A 19,569-nucleotide genomic window follows, 5' to 3' on the forward strand; every position below is an offset into this window, starting at 1 on the left:
GTGTGTACCAGTGTTGTTTATGACACCTTATCAGCGATTTATCGGCAAATTAAGATCGCGGTGGTGTAGTGGATGAGGTGTCCGCCTAGTGATCGGGAGTTCGTGGGTTCGCTCCCCACTCGGGGAGCATTCTCATTATCTCCTCCATAGACACCTAGTACTGGTTCTTCCCAGGAAACGGACTCGATAATGTCCCTCTGCCTAAAATGCTCTAAAGGGCGCTTGGCAGTATATATAGATAGATAGATAGATAGATAGATAGATAGAATTATTGATTTTATCAGGCATTTACATGGTGGTCTTCAAGATAGTGGTCGCTTATTGCTATCGATAGTTGTATTATAATGAAATAAATGTTGAAAATGTGTTTGTTTTTGTCTTTGTTTGAAACGGTTTACAAAACAATTGTTTTGTAATATTAATTCTACGTCATTAATGAGTCTTTAACATTCAATGTTTAGTTCCAAAATAGCGGGATAATCCGAATGTGCAATATACCAAAATCGCAACAAACAGTCCAATAAGTGATACCCATCCTGTCTAGTGTAATTGGGTGTAATTGTAATAAAAACAACGAGGTGCTATGCATGACAGTTTGACCCTACTCCAATTAAGCTAAAAACAACGTGGTGCTATGCATGACAGTTTGACCCTTCTTCAATTAAGCCGCGACAATTGACAAGAAAGTTTACGGTAACCCGTACTTTCAGTGTACTGGATAGCCTCCCCTGCGTTAATGTTTGCCATTGAAAGTAATATAATGAGTATTGTTGTCATAATGTTCCAGATTTTGTACTCTAAAAAGATGAATATTATCTTCGTTGTTTGCTATTGTCCTATTTAATAAAACTGTTATTGTTATGTTTTAGATTTTATGCTTCATATCAGATGTTTTATGTCTTGAATAAAAGTATCAAGATTTTTGTTAGTACTATACTGACTACAGTAAATGTGGAATGATAGATCGTTTTAGGTGTCCTGCTTTTTGGTCAAATGTCCCGACAATTATTTATGGAATGTCCCGCTTTAGACCTAAAAAATTCTGGCATGTATGATGGGTGCAGTTCAGCGCAGCGAATCCGTGCGCTTCACTAAACAGACGTCGTTCGAGACAGATTGAGGAAAATAATGAATAAGCTTCATAAACATGTTAATTTTACCTGAATGGCAACCTACATATGTCATCCTTTGCATGCACCCTATAAAAACACGACGATGTTTCAACACACTTTTCTCGCTGACATGTTTATGTTTAAATTTGAAACAGTGTATTCTGTATCGAATACCACATTGTTATCGACTATAGGCTGGAGCACATAACCCGACGTGCAAAATATTGGTGTACTGCGACCTAACCAATATTGGGTCAATTTTCCTATATGGCGGATACAGGGTACAAAACAAAACCTAAGTCAATAAAATCAATTATTTCTTGCTTTAATGGTACCATTTGGATGAGTTTGTGGTTTAGATAGGTAAACTTGAATAAGTTCTTGCAGTTTCAGTGTTCCTTAACCCTTGCATTGTTGAAAACATTTTGCACCCATGGCCAAGAGAGAGCGAATTGCAACTATCAGCAACCCATTGGGTTATAAAGCTCAGGGCTTTCCTTAGACCTCAAATATCAAGAGTCAAGGACTCTTGAGACCATATTTTCAAGAGTCAAAATCAAACTTCTAAGAGTCCTTATAATAATGCAGGAGAGTCAATGATTTTTTGCAATTTAAGCAAATTACTGAGATATAATATATAAAAAGCAACAAATTAAAAGATACATGTATGTTAACATTTATTTCTTACATATTACTGTCACTACAACACTATGCATTTAAACACAATATTTCAATGAATCATAAATACAAAACATGTATTCTAATACAACATTAACTTCATGTATACAGCAGAGTAATATGTCATATGTTCTAAACAACATCTCAAAGAGTAATATGTCATATCATGTCTTACACAACATCTCAGAGAGCAATGTGTCATATGTCCTACACAACATCTCAAAGTTTCAGAGTTACTACCGATTCCGAATTTGAAAAGGTTTCTCTGCGACATTTTCCGAATGCACAAGCGCAATTACACTTTGTCCTATAACTTTGTTTGACCGTTTCGCTGGGCTATTAAATTAAGAATGAAATACAAAATGTGAAAAAAAAAAAAATTTCCGCTGGCTATTACAAAAAAACAACAACATACTAGTGGTACCTAAACACAATAGCCTATATAAATCGGTAAACTATAAAAGGAAATTATTTCTACTCGCCGATAAAGGTGCCTCCGTATTCAATCCCATCAAAAATTCCGACGCCCTTTAATTATTTCATGTGCCATCTTCACTGAAGACGTGCGACAAACACGCCATTTTCTATGCCTTCTCAAACGGTCAATAATACGCCTACATGTATTTTGTAATCAATTAGCTCATGCAAAATTTGTCACTTTGCCACAAGGTCAGTTATATCGGTTCTATAGTTATTTTTAGCAACTTTGATGCAAAGCGTGTAATTTGACGTTGTAGAGAGTATACATATGCCAGCATAACTTTCGCGCGCCTTTGAACTGAGCAATCATGAAGTAAAACAGTGATGGGTGCATTCAGCTTTGGAAATACATTCTGACATACTCTGGAAATATCTCAAAATATGCTTTACGGTGTTCTGTGGATATGGATGTTATTATTTTATATTGAATATTATTAAAACTGACGCGGATGAGTCCATTCTGTTTTGGTGGGTTTATAGTTCTTCTTAAATGCTCTGAGCTTTTATGAGTACATACGTACAGCTCAGAGGGTCAATAGCTGGGAGTTGGATTATTGCAACTAGGTGGGTTTAATACACGTCTTTTCCGCAAACAGCTGATAACAAACGCTATGATAAATAATGAAAAGTTAATACACGCGTCATCGAACCAGCAGTGTTTTAATTGGTCAATACTAGATTTCTAAATTAACCAAACTCCGCCTACTGGGTGGACTTGTGCTTCGATGATTGGAAACGGGCGTTAACGATTAGCGTGTACAAAATGAGATACTCCGCCCCGAGCCAATTATCGCTTAGTTTTAACAACTTTTGATCTCTTTGACGCAAGTCGGTATATTCCCCCCGGGTCAAATGTGACGCATGACGTAATTTTCTCAAGAGTCAAAAAGGGGTCTTCTGTAATTTTCAAGCGTCAAAACCCGGGAGCTCGGGTCAAAGGAAAGCCCTGAAGCTGATAGTTGAATTATTGCAACTAACCCCAGACCCGCCCATTTCCAGTAAACAAGGGAAATTACTGGAAAAACAGGGTACCCTACATCGACCCATGGTATAATAATCAAAAGGCCGGTGAAAGAAACTACGAACACTGCTTACCGTGAACTACCTTCCTCTTAATTCACAATTATTCAACACTTTCCGCTCATCGTCGGATCCATTGCGTGTTGTTGTTGTTTTTTAGGCTAGATTGCACTCTCCAGGTACGCAGTTGTTTACCACTATCGACAAAGCGGGGGTTTGGGAGCGGTAGCTCCCGATACTAAGAAAATATATAGGATAAAAAGGATTATTAGGTGTTGCGTTAGGTGTTAGGTATTGGGCGCTTAGCAACGATACAATTATACGGTTTTCCTGTAATCCAGTAATTTCCCTTGTTTACTGGAAAATGGGCGGGTCCGGGGTCTGCTGCGTTTCATTCCTGTAGTCTTTATACTATATAGGGTTTTTTTTTTTTTTAGCCATTAGATAAGCTTTATGGATAGAATTTCAAACTCCTGTGCAATAATCCAACTCCCAGCTACAGTACACTCCACGCGTTTTCCCCATAAAACGCGCTCCCTCCGCGGGTTTTTTCTGCTAGCGAGTGTTCACGCGGCGTTGGAAGAGCGAGGTGAACTCGATAAAACGCTCGGCGTTACGCCGCGTTCGCTAATTCCCGCGGCGTGTATTACTTTAGGCTAGTCGGTAAATGCAGACACCTTCCGTTCTTATCAGTGATCGCCGCGCAACGCCGCGTTAGCAGTGTGCTACTGGGCATGCCAAAAAATAAAAACATTGTTATAATAAATTGTTTAAATACTGTAGTACATGTATAAAAAGATAATTGTATAGAAAATTAATACGTATAAAAATTATGTTTTTAATTTCACAGGTACGTCTACAATATGAATTAGTCTAATATAATACATTTGACAAATTAATATTTAAATCATAACACATACGACACAAGAATAAATGTTCCGTAAAATTTCCAAATGAGAATAATAATTAGTAATCCGAAACACACTACGATTTTTAATTGTTAACACGACGTTTACAAATGCTTCCAATATACAGTCATGTATATTTCCCGACAAAAGCGCGCGAAAATTATGCTGCAATGTACAAGGTCAAGGTACAATGTATACTCCTGCAAAGCGTGCGTGTATTGATTTTTTTTATACAAACTTTGTAGCGCAGAGAACATTGTTGATTTCGGTTAAAAGTTTCTTTGGTATTTATTAATGAAATTATATCGCGAATAAGTTGATATTTCCTCTAAAATAATTTCAAATCGAACACGCCGAATCTTTATCGTTACGGTATTTTAGTAGAGTAATTATTTTAACACTAATTGTACTGTAAACTGATTACAGAAGACATCTGGGCGGAACTGGATTTTAAGTGTTTGACGTTATGAAAACACGCAAAGCTTGTCTACTGACCTATTGTGTAGACTGCTGTATTCGGTGTTTTGACAAAAGGGATTAACATGTGTGAATGTCACTCTGCCGATTTGGTCCATAATTACTGGTAAACATTGTTTAGAATGTCGACGCAACAAGAATACAACTGTGAATATTCAGGGCTTCCGCTGTCGTTCGCCAAATTCGCCGTTGGCGAAATTTTCGCAAATTCGGCGAATAAAATTCTCAGTTGGCGAAAATGCTCGGCGAAACGTTTTTAAAATTCGGCGAATAAAATTCTTGGTTGGCGAAAATGCTCGGCGAAACGTTTTTTGCCTGTCAAGTACCATCCCAAATAGAAAACTCTTTAAACCGTCGACTGTGCGTCAATACATCATCGTGTTATTAACCAAAAAATTTGATACGCAGTCTGCAGCAACACCGGTCAGAACCGGTCATCGAAACAAAGGAAACTTGCTGGTGCATTGTGTACTGGCAGTGACGTCACCATCTATGTATAGAACGCTCGCTGGTGTGAAAACAAAAGGTGTTATCGAACATTATGTCAATACCACGGGCCTGGCAAAAGCATTTAACAAAAAACTATTTCTTCACAAAAACACATGAAATCTTGTTTCAACAGTAATTTCAGAGCATTTTTGTTTAATAGTTTCATTATTATAATATTTTGGGAAAGGTAAAGTTTGATTAAGAAACCAACAATTTCGGAAATAAAAAGTATACCATTCACTCGTTGTAATATACTTCGGATATGTTAAAAATTCGGACATTTAAAGATACGGACATTTATGTGTTGGTTTGTTGTTGATAGTTTGTAAAACTATGTTTTATCATATTTCAGGCAACTAGAATGGATGGTGGCAATTATCTGGGCCTTTCTGTCAAGAAATATGCGTGAAAAACATATATTTATTTGAGCCTAGAAATCATCCACCACTTACAGAAAATGTTTTAACAACAGAAGCTGTCAAAGCTGATGTATATCATATCCAAATGACCAAATATTACTGTTTAACAATATGAAGTGAGAGGCTTTGAAAATAAAGCATCTTTAGTCTTGATCAACTGTTATGTTTGGCAAAGATTGAAATATGTGCTCAAGAATGAATATCTTTAATATAATGAAAATGTGCTTATTTTGTAAACAATGTGAACTGACCATGTGCTTATGATGTATGTATAAACTGATATTCTGTTATGTAGAATAAAAGTATGATTATTACATTGATGTATGTATATCTAGATGTATGCATATCTATAAATGTTTTTTGTTATAACTTATAAACTGATATTCTGTTATGTACAATATTTTAAAAGGATGATTATAGTAATAAATATATTTAAGCTTTATATTGTAGTTATTTGTGTTCTTACACCCCTAGACTTTCACGAGGCGGTCCCAAATGCTTGGCTAAAACTTTGGCTACAGTTTCTAAAATTTGGCTACAAAAAAATCCAATTGGCTAAAATGTTGGCTAAAGAAATTTTTGAGCCAGGGGAAGCCCTGATATTAAATGCAATTATCAACTCAATAGTTACCACCTTTTAGCAATCAATGGAATAACCTACAAACAAAGAGAAAATCAATGCATTAGCGAGCAGAGAATAGACTTTGTTCCAGTGCCTTCCCCAGGATTTTTTTCAGGCGCCCCGGGGCCGATAGGGGGTGGGTTCGGGAGGGGTGTCCCCTCCCGTCGTTGATTTTTTTTAATTTAACGTGTCAATTCACGTTCTGTGGTGCGTTATAGCTCAAAGAAAAACAGCGTCAAAAGACGTCATTTGGTGCGCTATGACTCTTCAAAAAAATCCCCCAGTCATTTAAAAATATATATTTTTTATATTGTTTAATTGTTTTAAAACTTTTCCGCACAGATAGTAAAATCCCGACTCGAACGATTCCCCAATACATCCGTTTCAACCCGACTCTATTACTGTATACTTACTATTTTTCAAGTTTTTATTTATTACCCGATAATCCCGTTTATTCCGTTTTTATCAATCTCTTTCTGGTAAATATTAACGATAAAAGCTTTCAGTTATTTCTTTAACACAAACCTTGCCAGTTTTGAGTGACTATTTATAGATTTGATGAAATATTGCCTCTGAATATGCGTCAATCCCCTGACCTGTTGTGTGCTTGTTAAAACGCTCAATACACGCCATTTGTATGCAATAGACGCGACGTTGTACATGCTGCATAATTTTCGCGCTCTTTTTAATTGAGAAAAAGATTCGACACAAAATAAATTTGCACTGCTAATTTGAAGCAAAAATATTTAACGTTGCGGTAACATTTACATTCGGAAGTGTGTTTCGGATTAAAAACGCGTTAACATCGACTTACGGGAATGGGTTTCGGATTACAAATTTAATTATTCCCATTTGAGATTTCAACAAATATTAACCGTTGCGTTATAAATTCTACGATAATTTGTTTAAACACTTTACGAGTCGAATAAATGTTTTGACGGAATTATGCATGAAATTCACGTTGTCCACGAGGATCACGGCCGGTTGCCATCATCAGTCTTCTAACTATCGATTATCGGACGAAACATTTACAAGTGTGCGTAATTAATTCAAGGAAAATTTGTTAAAGCGCATTACGTGTCGAATAAATGTCAGAAAAACGAGGTGAATCAGTTCTATAAATGGACATGTTGAAATATACATGTACTGGAATTAAATAAATTGTTATCACATAATTGTAACCGGGAGTCATTTGCACAACTTACTCGCTATAATAATTAATTGTTTACCACTTGCAATTAATTTCTCGTATTAATTATGAGTCATAGGTAACACTTGTTTACAGTAAAAAGGTGTGATGATGATGCCCGAAACCGTCTTTAATGTTCTGTACTGTACTAATTACCGGTTTTATATTACTCAAATGGTACAACTTCTTGCTAATCAAGCTGCGATAAACTCTTACTTCATGCCCGACGTCAATCAAAAATAATGGTCGATAGTTAACCCCGCCCTCATAAGCATTCTTGTAACCGATTGGACGATGAACTTCACAGTTTGACGACTGGAAAGTAACCAGATACATCCTTGTCAGCATTTAAATGACCGTGTAATGTGGCTAGAATAATCGATACGCGCGCCATGCTATTCTCTTATCAGTGGATTATCCATTACCCCATGTGGTGTTTATGGCGATTACTTGTGAAAGTAGGTACCGAGTGCTCTTTTAAAACAGGGAATATTGATACACTGATAGGGAAACCTTGATTTTTTTGGACAATCTCCACTTTCTTTTACTGAAGAATACACTGATCGGAAAATTCCAAGCGCCCCGGGGACTCTGATTTCGAAATTCAAGCGCCCCGGCAAGGGGCGCTTAAATGGCCTGGGGAAGACCCTGTGTTCCGACAATTAAAACCATTCCTTATGCATTCGTTGAACGTGTTTACTTGAGTAAGTTATGCCTTTAGACAGGAAGCGGCTTTTCTTTGATTACGTCAAACTGTCAATTCACACAGATTTGCGAGATTTTTAGGGTCCTTGGTCATTTGTATACATGTTCATTATAGAAAATCACCTGCTAACATGAAAACTTTGGATTAAATTATCAAAATAAAAACAATGTTGCAAACTGTGTTTATTAGCCGGATTTTTTTCGAAAAAATCTCGGCTTATAGATTGATGTTGCCGGGCGGGCGGGCGGGGTGGCGGCGTGCTCGAAAATGTTAAAGTTCTTATTTCATGGTATAACTTTGGTATGCTTGGACCTAGAGTCTTCAAACTTGACATGAAGGTTGGCCAGGATTAACAGATGACCACTGGTCATTTCAAGGTCATTCATTTGAAGGTCAAGGTCACTGTGACCTTCAATATAAAAAATGTTAAAGTTGTTATAACTTTGGTATGCTTGGACCTAGAGTCTTGAAACTTGACATGAAGGTTGGCCATAACTAGTTAGTAACCACTGGTCATTTCAAGGTCATTCATTTGAAGGTCAAGGTCACTGTGACCTTGAATGTAAAAATGTTAAAGTTCTTATTTCATGGTATAACTTTGGTATGCTTGGACCTAGAGTCTTCAAACTTGACATGAAGGTTGGCCAGGATTAACAGATGACCACTGGTCATTTCAAGGTCATTCATTTGAAGGTGAAGGTCACTGTGACCTTCAATATAAAAATGTTAAAGTTGTTATAACTTTGGTATGCTTGGACCTAGAGTCTTGAAACTTGACATGAAGGTTGGCCAGAACTAGTAAGTAACCACTGGACATTTCAAGGTCATTCATTTGAAGGTCAAGGTCACTGTGACCTTGAATGTAAAAATGTTAAAGTTGTTATAACTTTGGTATGCTTGGACCTAGAGTCTTGAAACTTGACATGAAGGTTGGCCAGAACTAGTAAGTAACCACTGGACATTTCAAGGTCATTCATTTGAAGGTCAAGGTCACTGTGACCTTGAATGTAAAAATGTTAAAGTTCTTATTTCATGTTATAACTTTGGTATGCTTGTACCTAGAGTCTTCAAACTTGAAATAAAGATTGGCCAGTACTAGAAGATGACCACTGGTCATTTCAATGTCATTCATTTGAAGGTCAAGGTCACTGTGACCTTAAATGTTAAAATGTTAAAATTGTTATAACTTTGGTATGCTTGGACATAGAGTCTTCAAACTTGACATGAAGGTTTGCAAGCACACTTAGATGACCACTGGTCATTTCAAGGTCATTCATTCTAAGGTCAAGGTCACTGTGACCTTGAATGTAAAAATGTTAAAGTTCTTATAACTTTGGTAGGTAAAAATGTTAAAGTTCATATTTGTGACCTTAAATGTTATTGTTGTTCATGTATATGCATGCATTCAAAACATAACACAAGGTTTGCTCATGCCTTGAAAAGTACTTACATTTCATTTTGACCTTTGAACAATATTTCAGTAATTTAAGTATTGCATTGACAAAAACACGAAAGGTACTTTCCTGTCATTTAAATCAAAAATCCGGCTTCAATGCGGTCATCTCCGACCGCGGAACTCTTGTTTTAATTGGTAAGTATTAGTTAAAAGACGACGTTTTGTGTGTCGTAAATCAACAAGTTTTCTATACAACCACAACTACTTCTACAACCACGTCGGGATCGATCTATCTTGTTTGTTTTTTTAATTGTAAATATTATACTACATGTACATGTATGTACTTGTAATAAATGTAATTTTATTTGAAAATCAGGAAGTCAAACAAAATTAAATTGATCGTTATCTCGTAAAACGCGGAGTTTCCCCCGCGTTGCCAACGCCGAGGGCCGCCGCGTCGGTTTATCAGTTTTGCCGATCGTTAACCGCCGCGTCCAAAATCATGCAAACGCCGCGTATAGCGGGATTTTCTTAATCTCCCTCCAGGTCGAAACCCGCGGAGTATGGAGGGAAATTGGGGAAAACGCGTGGAGTGTACTGTATTGACCCTCCGGGTCGCTGGGAGTTGAAACTGCTTACAGCATTTGCCATGTCAAATCCCCCGCCCAGAATTCGGGCGGCAGTTTAATCCGAAATATTAGCCACATTAACTAATATGCATAAATAAACACAAAAAGATTGTAAATATATATATAATGCGCAAATAAAAACAACTTACATGATATGTAAAGCTCCCATAATATTGATATTAATCCAAAGTTTCAAACACGTCAACGGTTCTTTTAAATGTATATGTTTTTGCAATGGACAAAGCCGAGTATGCAGAGTAATTCCGAAATCGAAAATACGCTATAGACCTTCTCCGGAATCCTCGGCGAGATAGATCTCGTGTCTAATCTACCAATCGTAATATACGGACTATCTCCGGAACATCCGTAAGATAGATCGAATCGTCAATTCAAAACTTCGGCTTTCGGTTTGATAACGGTTTTTGTATTAAGTTTTTGTTTTGAGTATTTCTCCACAATTCACTCGCAAATTGATATCGGTTATAACGGGTTTTGTGTTTGTATCAATGTATTAGGTTGATTAAACTCAATTTTATAGACATACGTGAGACAAAAATTTTTGACATTAAAAAATGGGTTACGAGGAAGAACCCAGCGAAGCTGTATGTATGTACTTATAAAAGCTCAGAGCATTCAAGAAGAACTAACTTTTCAGCCAGTTAATATTAAGTCATCACTGCATGTTAATGGCATCATTGATTTATGTTGCCCAAAATGGTTTGCCCAAACCAGACAACTCCCCTCAAAGCCAACTTGCTCCAAGACAACTCGCCCCAAGACAACTTCCCCCCAAAATCTAGTCAACTTTACAACAATAATCATTGGTAAAAAATCACATTGTCGTGTCATTTTTTAGCGAAACTGGCTGTAAGGCCAAAATAAAAAATAGGTCTGTTTCTGGTCTCCATGGGGGAAAAAACAGGGTCAGTAGGTAGGTATTTTATTTTATTTATTTTTTACTTTTTTGGGGGGGAGGGGGGGGGGGGTACTAAAATGGAAGGCTACTAAAGTTTTTAATAAGAAATACATGTATATATATGCTTTGTTTGCTATATATATGCTTGTTTTTTTTGGGCGACCCCAATAAAATGTTGAGAGTCAGCGCCGATTCGGGAGACACGGTCGGGCAACCCGAAACGGACTTATTTTTAGCGAGGCTGTTTTCTGAGAAAACCCAAGCTATTGTCATGGCCAGCGTGTCGTGTCGTCCGTTAGCGTCGTGCTAAAACCTTAACATTGGCTCTAAAATCAAGGGCTTCCACCTTCAACTTTGAAACTTCATATGTAGATGCACCTTGATGAGTTCTACACGCCACACCCATTTTTGGGTCACTAGGTCAAAGGTCAAGGTCACTGTGACCTCTATAAAAAAAAAATTCTGACAAGCTTTTGCAGCCGAGCTTGGCACCCGTAATGCGGTGCTCTTGTTTTTTTAGCCTAATGAACGTTACACTTGTAATTAAACCTAAACAATATTTATCAGACAGGGTAGAACAGGCTACATTGCCAGTATATATTTCAAACTATAACAGGGACTACCCTAGGCCTTAAAAATAGGGAGAAGTGACTTCTCCTTTTTTCTGAAACAGGGAGAAGTTTGGGAAATCAGGGAGACATTTGTGCTAACAATACCAAAAACAAAACATGTTCATTTCACCACTTTTATTATTTCTATCATTATACTATGTTAATTTGTAAAAAAACAATAAATTCTCATTGAAATCTAATTCATCATAACACATTTAAGTCATTTAACACATTTAAGTAATTTAAGATATGTACCGGCAGCACCTTTTCATCACATATTTATCTTCATTATGTTATCATCATCCATATGAGTAATATAACTGCTTTTGTAACAAAACACAATCTTAATGCATAGAACATCTAGTATATCTATTACTGTTTATCCGAATTCTATACATGTCCGAAATACGTACACTTAAGAATGCCTTACCTGTTTAACTTTAATAATCCAAATTTTCCGTGTTGTTATCTGGTTTAACAAACCTTATCAAATGTTTGTTAAATCCAGTTAATGCTTTCTCGATTATTGAATCACCATTACTTGTAATTTGATTCGCCAGCTTTTATTTGAACGCGGGTTGAATGTTTCAATTTGTCCGCCATTTGCAATGTCGAAAGTCATGACGTAGCAATTTAATTCTACTTGGATAATTTATATCTAATCAAGGAAATGTGTTTTCTCAATGTTTATGTGTAGTATTATGACTTGTTAGTATAAAAAAATGAACTGTGATTCCAGTTTATATTAGATGGGTGTTTAATACACGTAATTATCAGTGGATTAATAAACTGACAAAACTCGCTGGACTTAATAGTGGATCTACATATAATTAATAGATCTTTGATTAATTTTGTTTTTCTTTAATTATTTTTGCCGACCTTCTTTAACCTTGCCATCTGCCAAAAACCTGCAATTATCGGATGGTCAATCAATTATAACGTTATCATTAGACAACTTACGGCACGCGCGAAGAGGCACGAGTGTGTTGTTATAGCAACCACTATTAAGGGACTGCTTTGTCACAGTCAATTAACGATCAGTGCGGGGGGTTAAATGGTGTAACTGTTAGATAAACAACAAACAATAAACTTGCTAGTCTGCGGGCGGCTTGATTTTCGCTTTTCCAGTTTCGTTTTTCTGGGCTCGTAGGGCGATATCACGGGCGTTAGAGCGAAATTATCGCTCTAGTCGCCCGTAGGGTGGTCCCTGCTATAATTACTGGAAAAGTGTCAACATATTACCGCATAATGGTGAATTGAGTGCGAATTTTAATACAAGAGAATTTCAAGGATATCTCAAATAGCAACTAGAAATGGCGCGGCAGAGGCCGACGCGTATCCCCACGCCGAATGTTTGACCTAGGTGTGCCCCAGGGTTGGTAATGGGGCCATGCATAGCTGAGATTGACCGTATTGTCATAAGAGAAGTTCATCATCAATTAGAAGTGAATTGGTGTAGAAATGAAGAAGTTATAGTAAAAGGCAATTTTGGGTGGGTGTGACATATGTGGGCAGGGCGCCCCAGGGTTGGTAATTGTGCCATGCATAGTTGAGATTGACCGTATTGTCATAAGAGAGGTTCAGTATCAATTTGAAGTGAATCTGTGTAGAAATGAAGAAATTATAGTAAAAGGCAATTTTGGGTGGGTGTGGTCTATGTGGGCGGGGCGCCCCAGGGTTGGTAATGGGGCCATGCATAGTTGAGATTGACTGTATTGTCATAAGAGAAGTTCAATATCAATTTGAAGTGAATCGGTGTAGAAATGAAGAAATTATAGTAAAGGCAATTTTGGGTGGGTGTGGTCTATGTGGGCGGGGCCCCAGGGTTGGTTATGGGGCCATGCATAGTTGAGATTGACCCTAATGTCATAAGAGAAGTTCAGTATCAATTTGAAGTGAATCCGTGTAGAAATGAAAAAATTATAGTAAATGGAATTTTTTGGTGGGTGTGGCCTATGTGGGCGGGCGCCCCAGGGTTGGGATTGGGGCCATGCATAGTTGAGATTGACCCTAATGTCATAACAAAAGTTCAGTATCAATTAGAAGTGAATCCGTGTAGAAATGAAAAAATTATAGTAAATGGAAATTTTTGGTGGGTGTGGCCTATGTGGGCGGGGCGCCCCAGGGTTGGGAATGGGGCCATGCATGGTTGAGATTGACCGTATTGTCATAAGAGAGGTCCAGTATCAATTTGAAGTGAATCGGTGTAGAAATAAAGAAGTAAATGTAAAATAACCTAAAAAAAATGAGTGATAATTTCTGACGCGGCCCCACCCCAACCGCTATAACTTTTGACCCAGGGGTCAGATCAAAATTCCAAATAGTGCAGGGTCGCACATATGCTCATAGCTACCATGTGTGTAAGTTTCAAGGTTCTAGTGCTTTTAGTGTAGGAGGAGATAGTGGCCAGGACGGACAGACAGACGGACGGACGGCGGAGATAACCACAATATCCCCACCTTTTTTTCAAAAAGCGTGGGGATAATGAACAAAACGCCTATTTATGTTACATACAGTACAGTCACCATGTACTTAAACAAAAACGCCTGTTCGCGGTGTTCACTTTTCCCGATGGGTGACATTTGGGGGGGGGGCTTTGAGGGGGGCATACGCGCTACTTGCCGCGATTGCACTTTCCCTCGTTAACACGTGATCACAGCCATGCTACGCAGCCAGCGTAAATAAACACCTGTCTGCAAAAGTCATTCACGCATTTTAATTGTAAATATACAAAAGAAAATCATATACTACATGTAGATATTACATGTATATGCACATGTATGTGTTCTTAAATTCGGACAGTACGTAAAGTCGGAAACGTAAATAAAGCGTTTAGATGATCACTACTATTGACTCTTATGATGTTAATCAATGCAATTGCCCTTTTTAACAATAAATACCGAGTTTCAAAGAAATCAAGAGAGTATTCAATCATTTATTTACTTGTGTCCGACTTTAAAGCGGGTATATACGATTTTTATATGTGTTAAATTGTAATATATTGATACAAGTATGTTATCATAACACACAATATGCAAGAAAAATTATACATTAAAGACGAATTTCATAAAATGCAGCAAATACAAATTAGCGCCCCGAGCCGAATGTGACAAAGATAATTCGTACATATTTTCCTACAATAACCGATGCATTTGTCTTTTTAGTAAGTGTTAGTGTGTCGTATGAATCGATATCGCTGCAGGAATTTCAAATGAACCGTTAAACTAAATTTAGATTCACATCGTACATGCATTATATACATGCTGGCGAATTCGGCTGTACAGCCTTTTTCGATTTCAGAATGAAATATATGGCTATTTTCGCATTTTTCGACACATGTTCTTCTTAACTTTTATTTCAGTTTATATTGAAATGTATATATAATAAGTTTTTTTACACATTTTATATTAATTAATAAATATTTGACAAGATCGTATATACCCGCTTTAAGTATTGTCTGAATTTACATATTGCCTCCGTATGTTACGACACTTGTGTGCAGTCAGTATTCGATACAATAATTGTTTCAATAATGAAGGAACCGATACAGCGTAACAGTAACAGTACAGCCTGTTAAATTATATTTTATTAAGAGGAAATGTCAATGCCAAATAATTTGCGAGATAGCCCAGTACTTTAGTTGAAACTTTTAATGGAAATTAAATGATCTCCATGTTTTACCCCCTACAAATTTTTAATTACAAATAAATAAACACCCACGCCAATTTTCACGTGCTTTTTATCAGGACGAAGAAATTCATTTATTTCATGTAGAATTAAAATTGTGTAACCTAAAATAGCTGTACACGATGCGTGCAAACCGTGTCAGGTGATTTACGCATGTTGCAATACAACTGTCCTGATTGGGAGCTTATTTCATCAAATCTTTAAATAGGATCATATGCCGAAATTCATTTGACACTTTCGAAAATTTCAAATGTTTGTGTTTATGACTCTTATTGTCTATATTACCCACCCATAATTTGATTTTAAAAATGGAAATCGGGCATATATGGGATAATCGAGTAATGGATAAAGATGGGAGAAGTTGCATGTATGTGATTGAGACAGTTGACACGTATGTATCGGGGAATCCAGAGACTCGGGATAATACGATTACTACAATCAGTTATGAGTTCTCATGGCTTCAAACTGTTAATTAAATAATCAAATGCTCAATTAACACTCCTCCAAGTGCGGTATCCTACAGCTAGGTGCGAACACGTTTTTTTATACGCGGCATTTAAAAAGACAGAAAACACTGTCATGGGAATGGGTGTGAAATACAATATTCACTATCACTTTTAAATGAAAGGGATCAATACAATACGTTTATGTTCAATTATTTTATTTTTAGCGAACACGATGAACACCGCGGTAGATATTATGGATCCGTAGTGATTCGCGGTGTTCGCCTTATGGCAAACGGCCCCCGCAACATTTGATCTGAACACCCATCGTGGGGTTCATATTGGTAAGCAAACACAGTGAGATGAACACTGCGGCGAGTGGCGTTTGTTTAAGTACACGGTGCCTGTACTGTGTGTTGTCATGGTTTAGTACTTAATATTAAGGCACACTCATTGCAATTAATGAACTCCATCACCACAAGTCTGGAGACAGATGCATATGTTAGATATAACATGTGATTAAACATTATCAATAGTAATGAAAATAATGTTTCCATGGTTATGTAACAGTACAGGACTAGGATTCAAATCCCAAGAGTCACGTTTGGGGCTGAAATTTTTAGAGTGAATTGATTAATTCAGCTGTGTCCATACCTGATGACATAAGAAATGTGTTAATGCGTCTGTTAACTTACACCTAATAAAACTAATATTGTAATAATATTGAATTACATGGCTCCAATGGACTTTGAATGTTTCTAAAATCTATTCAAATAAAAATACTTTTTATTTATAAATAATTTAAAGTTCTTTTAGCATGTTTACACAAAAAAACTCATTTCTTTTTGAATTAGTCATTTTATGTCAAGAACTTTAATACTGCTCTACTATTGGCTGAAATTGATGCCACTTGCAAATATTGATAAGTCATCGAATTTAATTGATTCTTTGGCACTTTCCGAGCTTCAAAATGACGCATGAATGTCAATATTGGTGCGTCAAAATCAAGTCAAAAACAACTTTTGAGCATTTAAACTCGTAATAGATGGTCGAATGAAAGTCCTGCAGTGTTAAGACAGGTATTTCTCTGATTAACCCCTTAAATCCTTACCTCTCAGATAGGCATTTTGACTCATTTGTTGTTCTTTGGAAACTCATTGAAATAAAATTAAATACTTTTCTTAATAGATTCAAGTTGTAAAGGCTTTATTTCCGTGGCGTCTCATCAGGATCCAAACTGTTTGCTATTCTGAGTATTCTTTGGAAAAAAAATCGAAGAAAATGCTAATTTTAGAAATTCAGCAGACAACATTTTAGCAGACGACAAATTTCCCAGCTAGCAAAGGGTTAATTTGTGCAACCTGTTCTGTTTTCAGACGCCCACCGAGCGCTGGAGCTCTTGGAAGACTATCACAGCCGCCTGAACAAACCACAAGATAAGCCACTGAAGAATGCCATAGAAAGAGTGATCAGAATCTTCAAAAGCAAGCTGTTCCAGGCTCTCTTAGGTAGGTACCAGGACCCTGCATGGACCTCAGTATGGGAAAACAGGGCTTATCCCTTTTCCTCATAAAAAGCAAAGTGAAAATGGCTTTTTCAAACAGCATAAAACCAGAACAGCTGCGAATAACTCGCAGTCTCTTCAGGTTTTATGCTGTTTGATGCTCAACAGTATTTAAGGGTCGGAAATGAAGCCTTTAAAACTTAACTCTAGTAAGAAAGGTCTTAAATTAAATATAACTTTCTCGGGGACTACAAATGCAGTAAAATACGTATCTAAGTGGTAAAGGGTTAATACATGTGCGTAAAGTATTGTCCTAGATAAGCCTGTGCACTCCACACAAAAGCTGAAGGTGAAGTCACTGATTATACTGTGCACACTTCACAGGCTAATCTGGGATAACACAGAACACACATGCAATAAGCCCGGTTTTATACCAACACATGTCCATGCCACACCATAGCCATTTAAAAACCTGTAATTATTCATTGTGTGAATTAAAAAGTTAATCAGTGGAATTTTTTTTGGCGAATTGGGAAAAGTACTGATGCCGGCCAATTGGAAAAATTTAGCGCGTTAAACCCTGATTGGGCAAATTCGCTTCATCAAATCTTCAAAAATACCGGAAGTGCGGAATGTAAATACTAAAGCGAAAGTAGAATGGGATTTCTAATTTTGCATAAACTGCGTTTACTACGTAAACTTCAATTTATACTCAATTAAAATCAGACAAGGCATAAAAGGTTTAGGATTTTATTTTATGGCATAACTGGCTAAGAACATCAGACTTAAACAATGACTAGGTAAAGACTAGAAAAAAACATGATACAAGTATTGCAAAAATAAGTCTGGTATGATTCAAGCCAGTATGCCATCTTCTTTCTTGGTATTGGCTTATGAGCCCAATCCCCATAAGAAACAAGGGATGATGGAAAGCGCATTTGACATAATAAATTGTTTTGTGGCCAAGAAAGAAGAATCCTTGAAGAGCAATACATATTAAGCGAGACACAATAATAATATTTTTATATGATACAGCTGTGCACAACGTGAAGACAATTTGTTAATTTCTATGTATAAGACTGTGTGAATCTATAGTACGTAACATATCAGTTTTAAATAACTTTTTAAACTTGCTAATTCATGGCATGGCCAAGTAGCTGAGTGATGTGCATCAAAAACAACAACAGCAAAATAATCTGGGAGTGAAATTGCCTACGATAGCAGGCTTGGTACGAAATACATAGACACATGCGTTTTGCAAGTAGACTTGCATAAAACATTTTAAGGAACAAGTGAGTAACAAAGTAAATAACAGTACTCTATATTTGAGTACGACACTGTGTATACTAAACAAAAAGAATCACTGTACATATTTTCAACAAAATAAACACAAACATTGCAACTATTGGTACATATGAGAGAATGACTGATAAAGCAATTGTGAGTGCTACCTAGGATGGCAGGCGGTGAGTGATGGGCCTACGATAGCAGGCGGTGAGTGATGAGCCTACGATAGCAGGCGGTGAGTGATGGGCCTACGATAGCAGGCGGTGAGTGATGAGCCTACGATAGCAGGCGGTGAGTGATGGGCCTATGATAGCAGGCGGTGAGTGATGGGCCTACGATAGCAGGCTGTGAATGATGGGCCTACGATAGCAGGCGGTGGCGGACCTACGATAGCAGGCGATGAGTGATGGGCCTACGATAGCAGGCGGTGAGTGACGGGCCTACGATAGCAGGCTGTGAGTGATGGGCCTACAATAGCAGGCGGCGAGTGGTGGGCCTACGATAGCAGGCGGTGAGTGATGAGCCTACGATAGCAGGCTTGGTACAAAGTACATATACAAATATAATTCAACAGCATCAAGTAGGCTTACAAAAACATTTGAAACAAACAATTGAGTAATAATCATAATAAAAAACATAGTGTAGGGGAAAACATCAGTCTATATACGAGTACAGTATTTGAAATTAACACATATGGGAAACAAAGCTGGTTCACTGTACATATTTACAAGAAAATGCAAATGCAGCTAATGCAACACGCGTTTCTACAAGTGTGTCAATGACATTCGAGAAGGTAAATTCAACTTCGAAACGTGAAGTACGCAAGCAAACTATGTTATGCTTTAATTTACCTAATATGAATTTGACATGGCCTTTTGTGCGTGTTGAATAGTAGTTTTATCGGTGTGAATGTAAGTTGTGTAACAATCTGATGACCAACGACCGAGTGTTTTAATTAAATGATCTTCGATCCTCAATTTTGCGCAAGTTGTAGCC

At 37.2% G+C, this 19,569-nt stretch overlaps 1 protein-coding gene across 4 annotated transcripts in view; it reads left to right on the forward strand.

Annotated features, from left to right (window-relative positions):
- The window catches only part of LOC127833318 (disks large homolog 1-like), a 187,099-nt gene that overhangs the window by 5,052 nt on the left and 162,478 nt on the right, over positions 1 to 19,569 (forward strand). For all 4 annotated transcript variants that reach the window (XM_052358495.1, XM_052358497.1, XM_052358496.1 and 1 more), the window contains exon 2: positions 17,159 to 17,290. In XM_052358495.1, coding sequence (XP_052214455.1) covers positions 17,159 to 17,290 — 132 coding nt within the window. The remainder of the gene's footprint in view (positions 1 to 17,158; positions 17,291 to 19,569) is intronic.

This window comes from Dreissena polymorpha, chromosome 6, assembly GCF_020536995.1.
Source record: "Dreissena polymorpha isolate Duluth1 chromosome 6, UMN_Dpol_1.0, whole genome shotgun sequence".
Taxonomy (NCBI): domain Eukaryota; kingdom Metazoa; phylum Mollusca; class Bivalvia; order Myida; family Dreissenidae; genus Dreissena; species Dreissena polymorpha.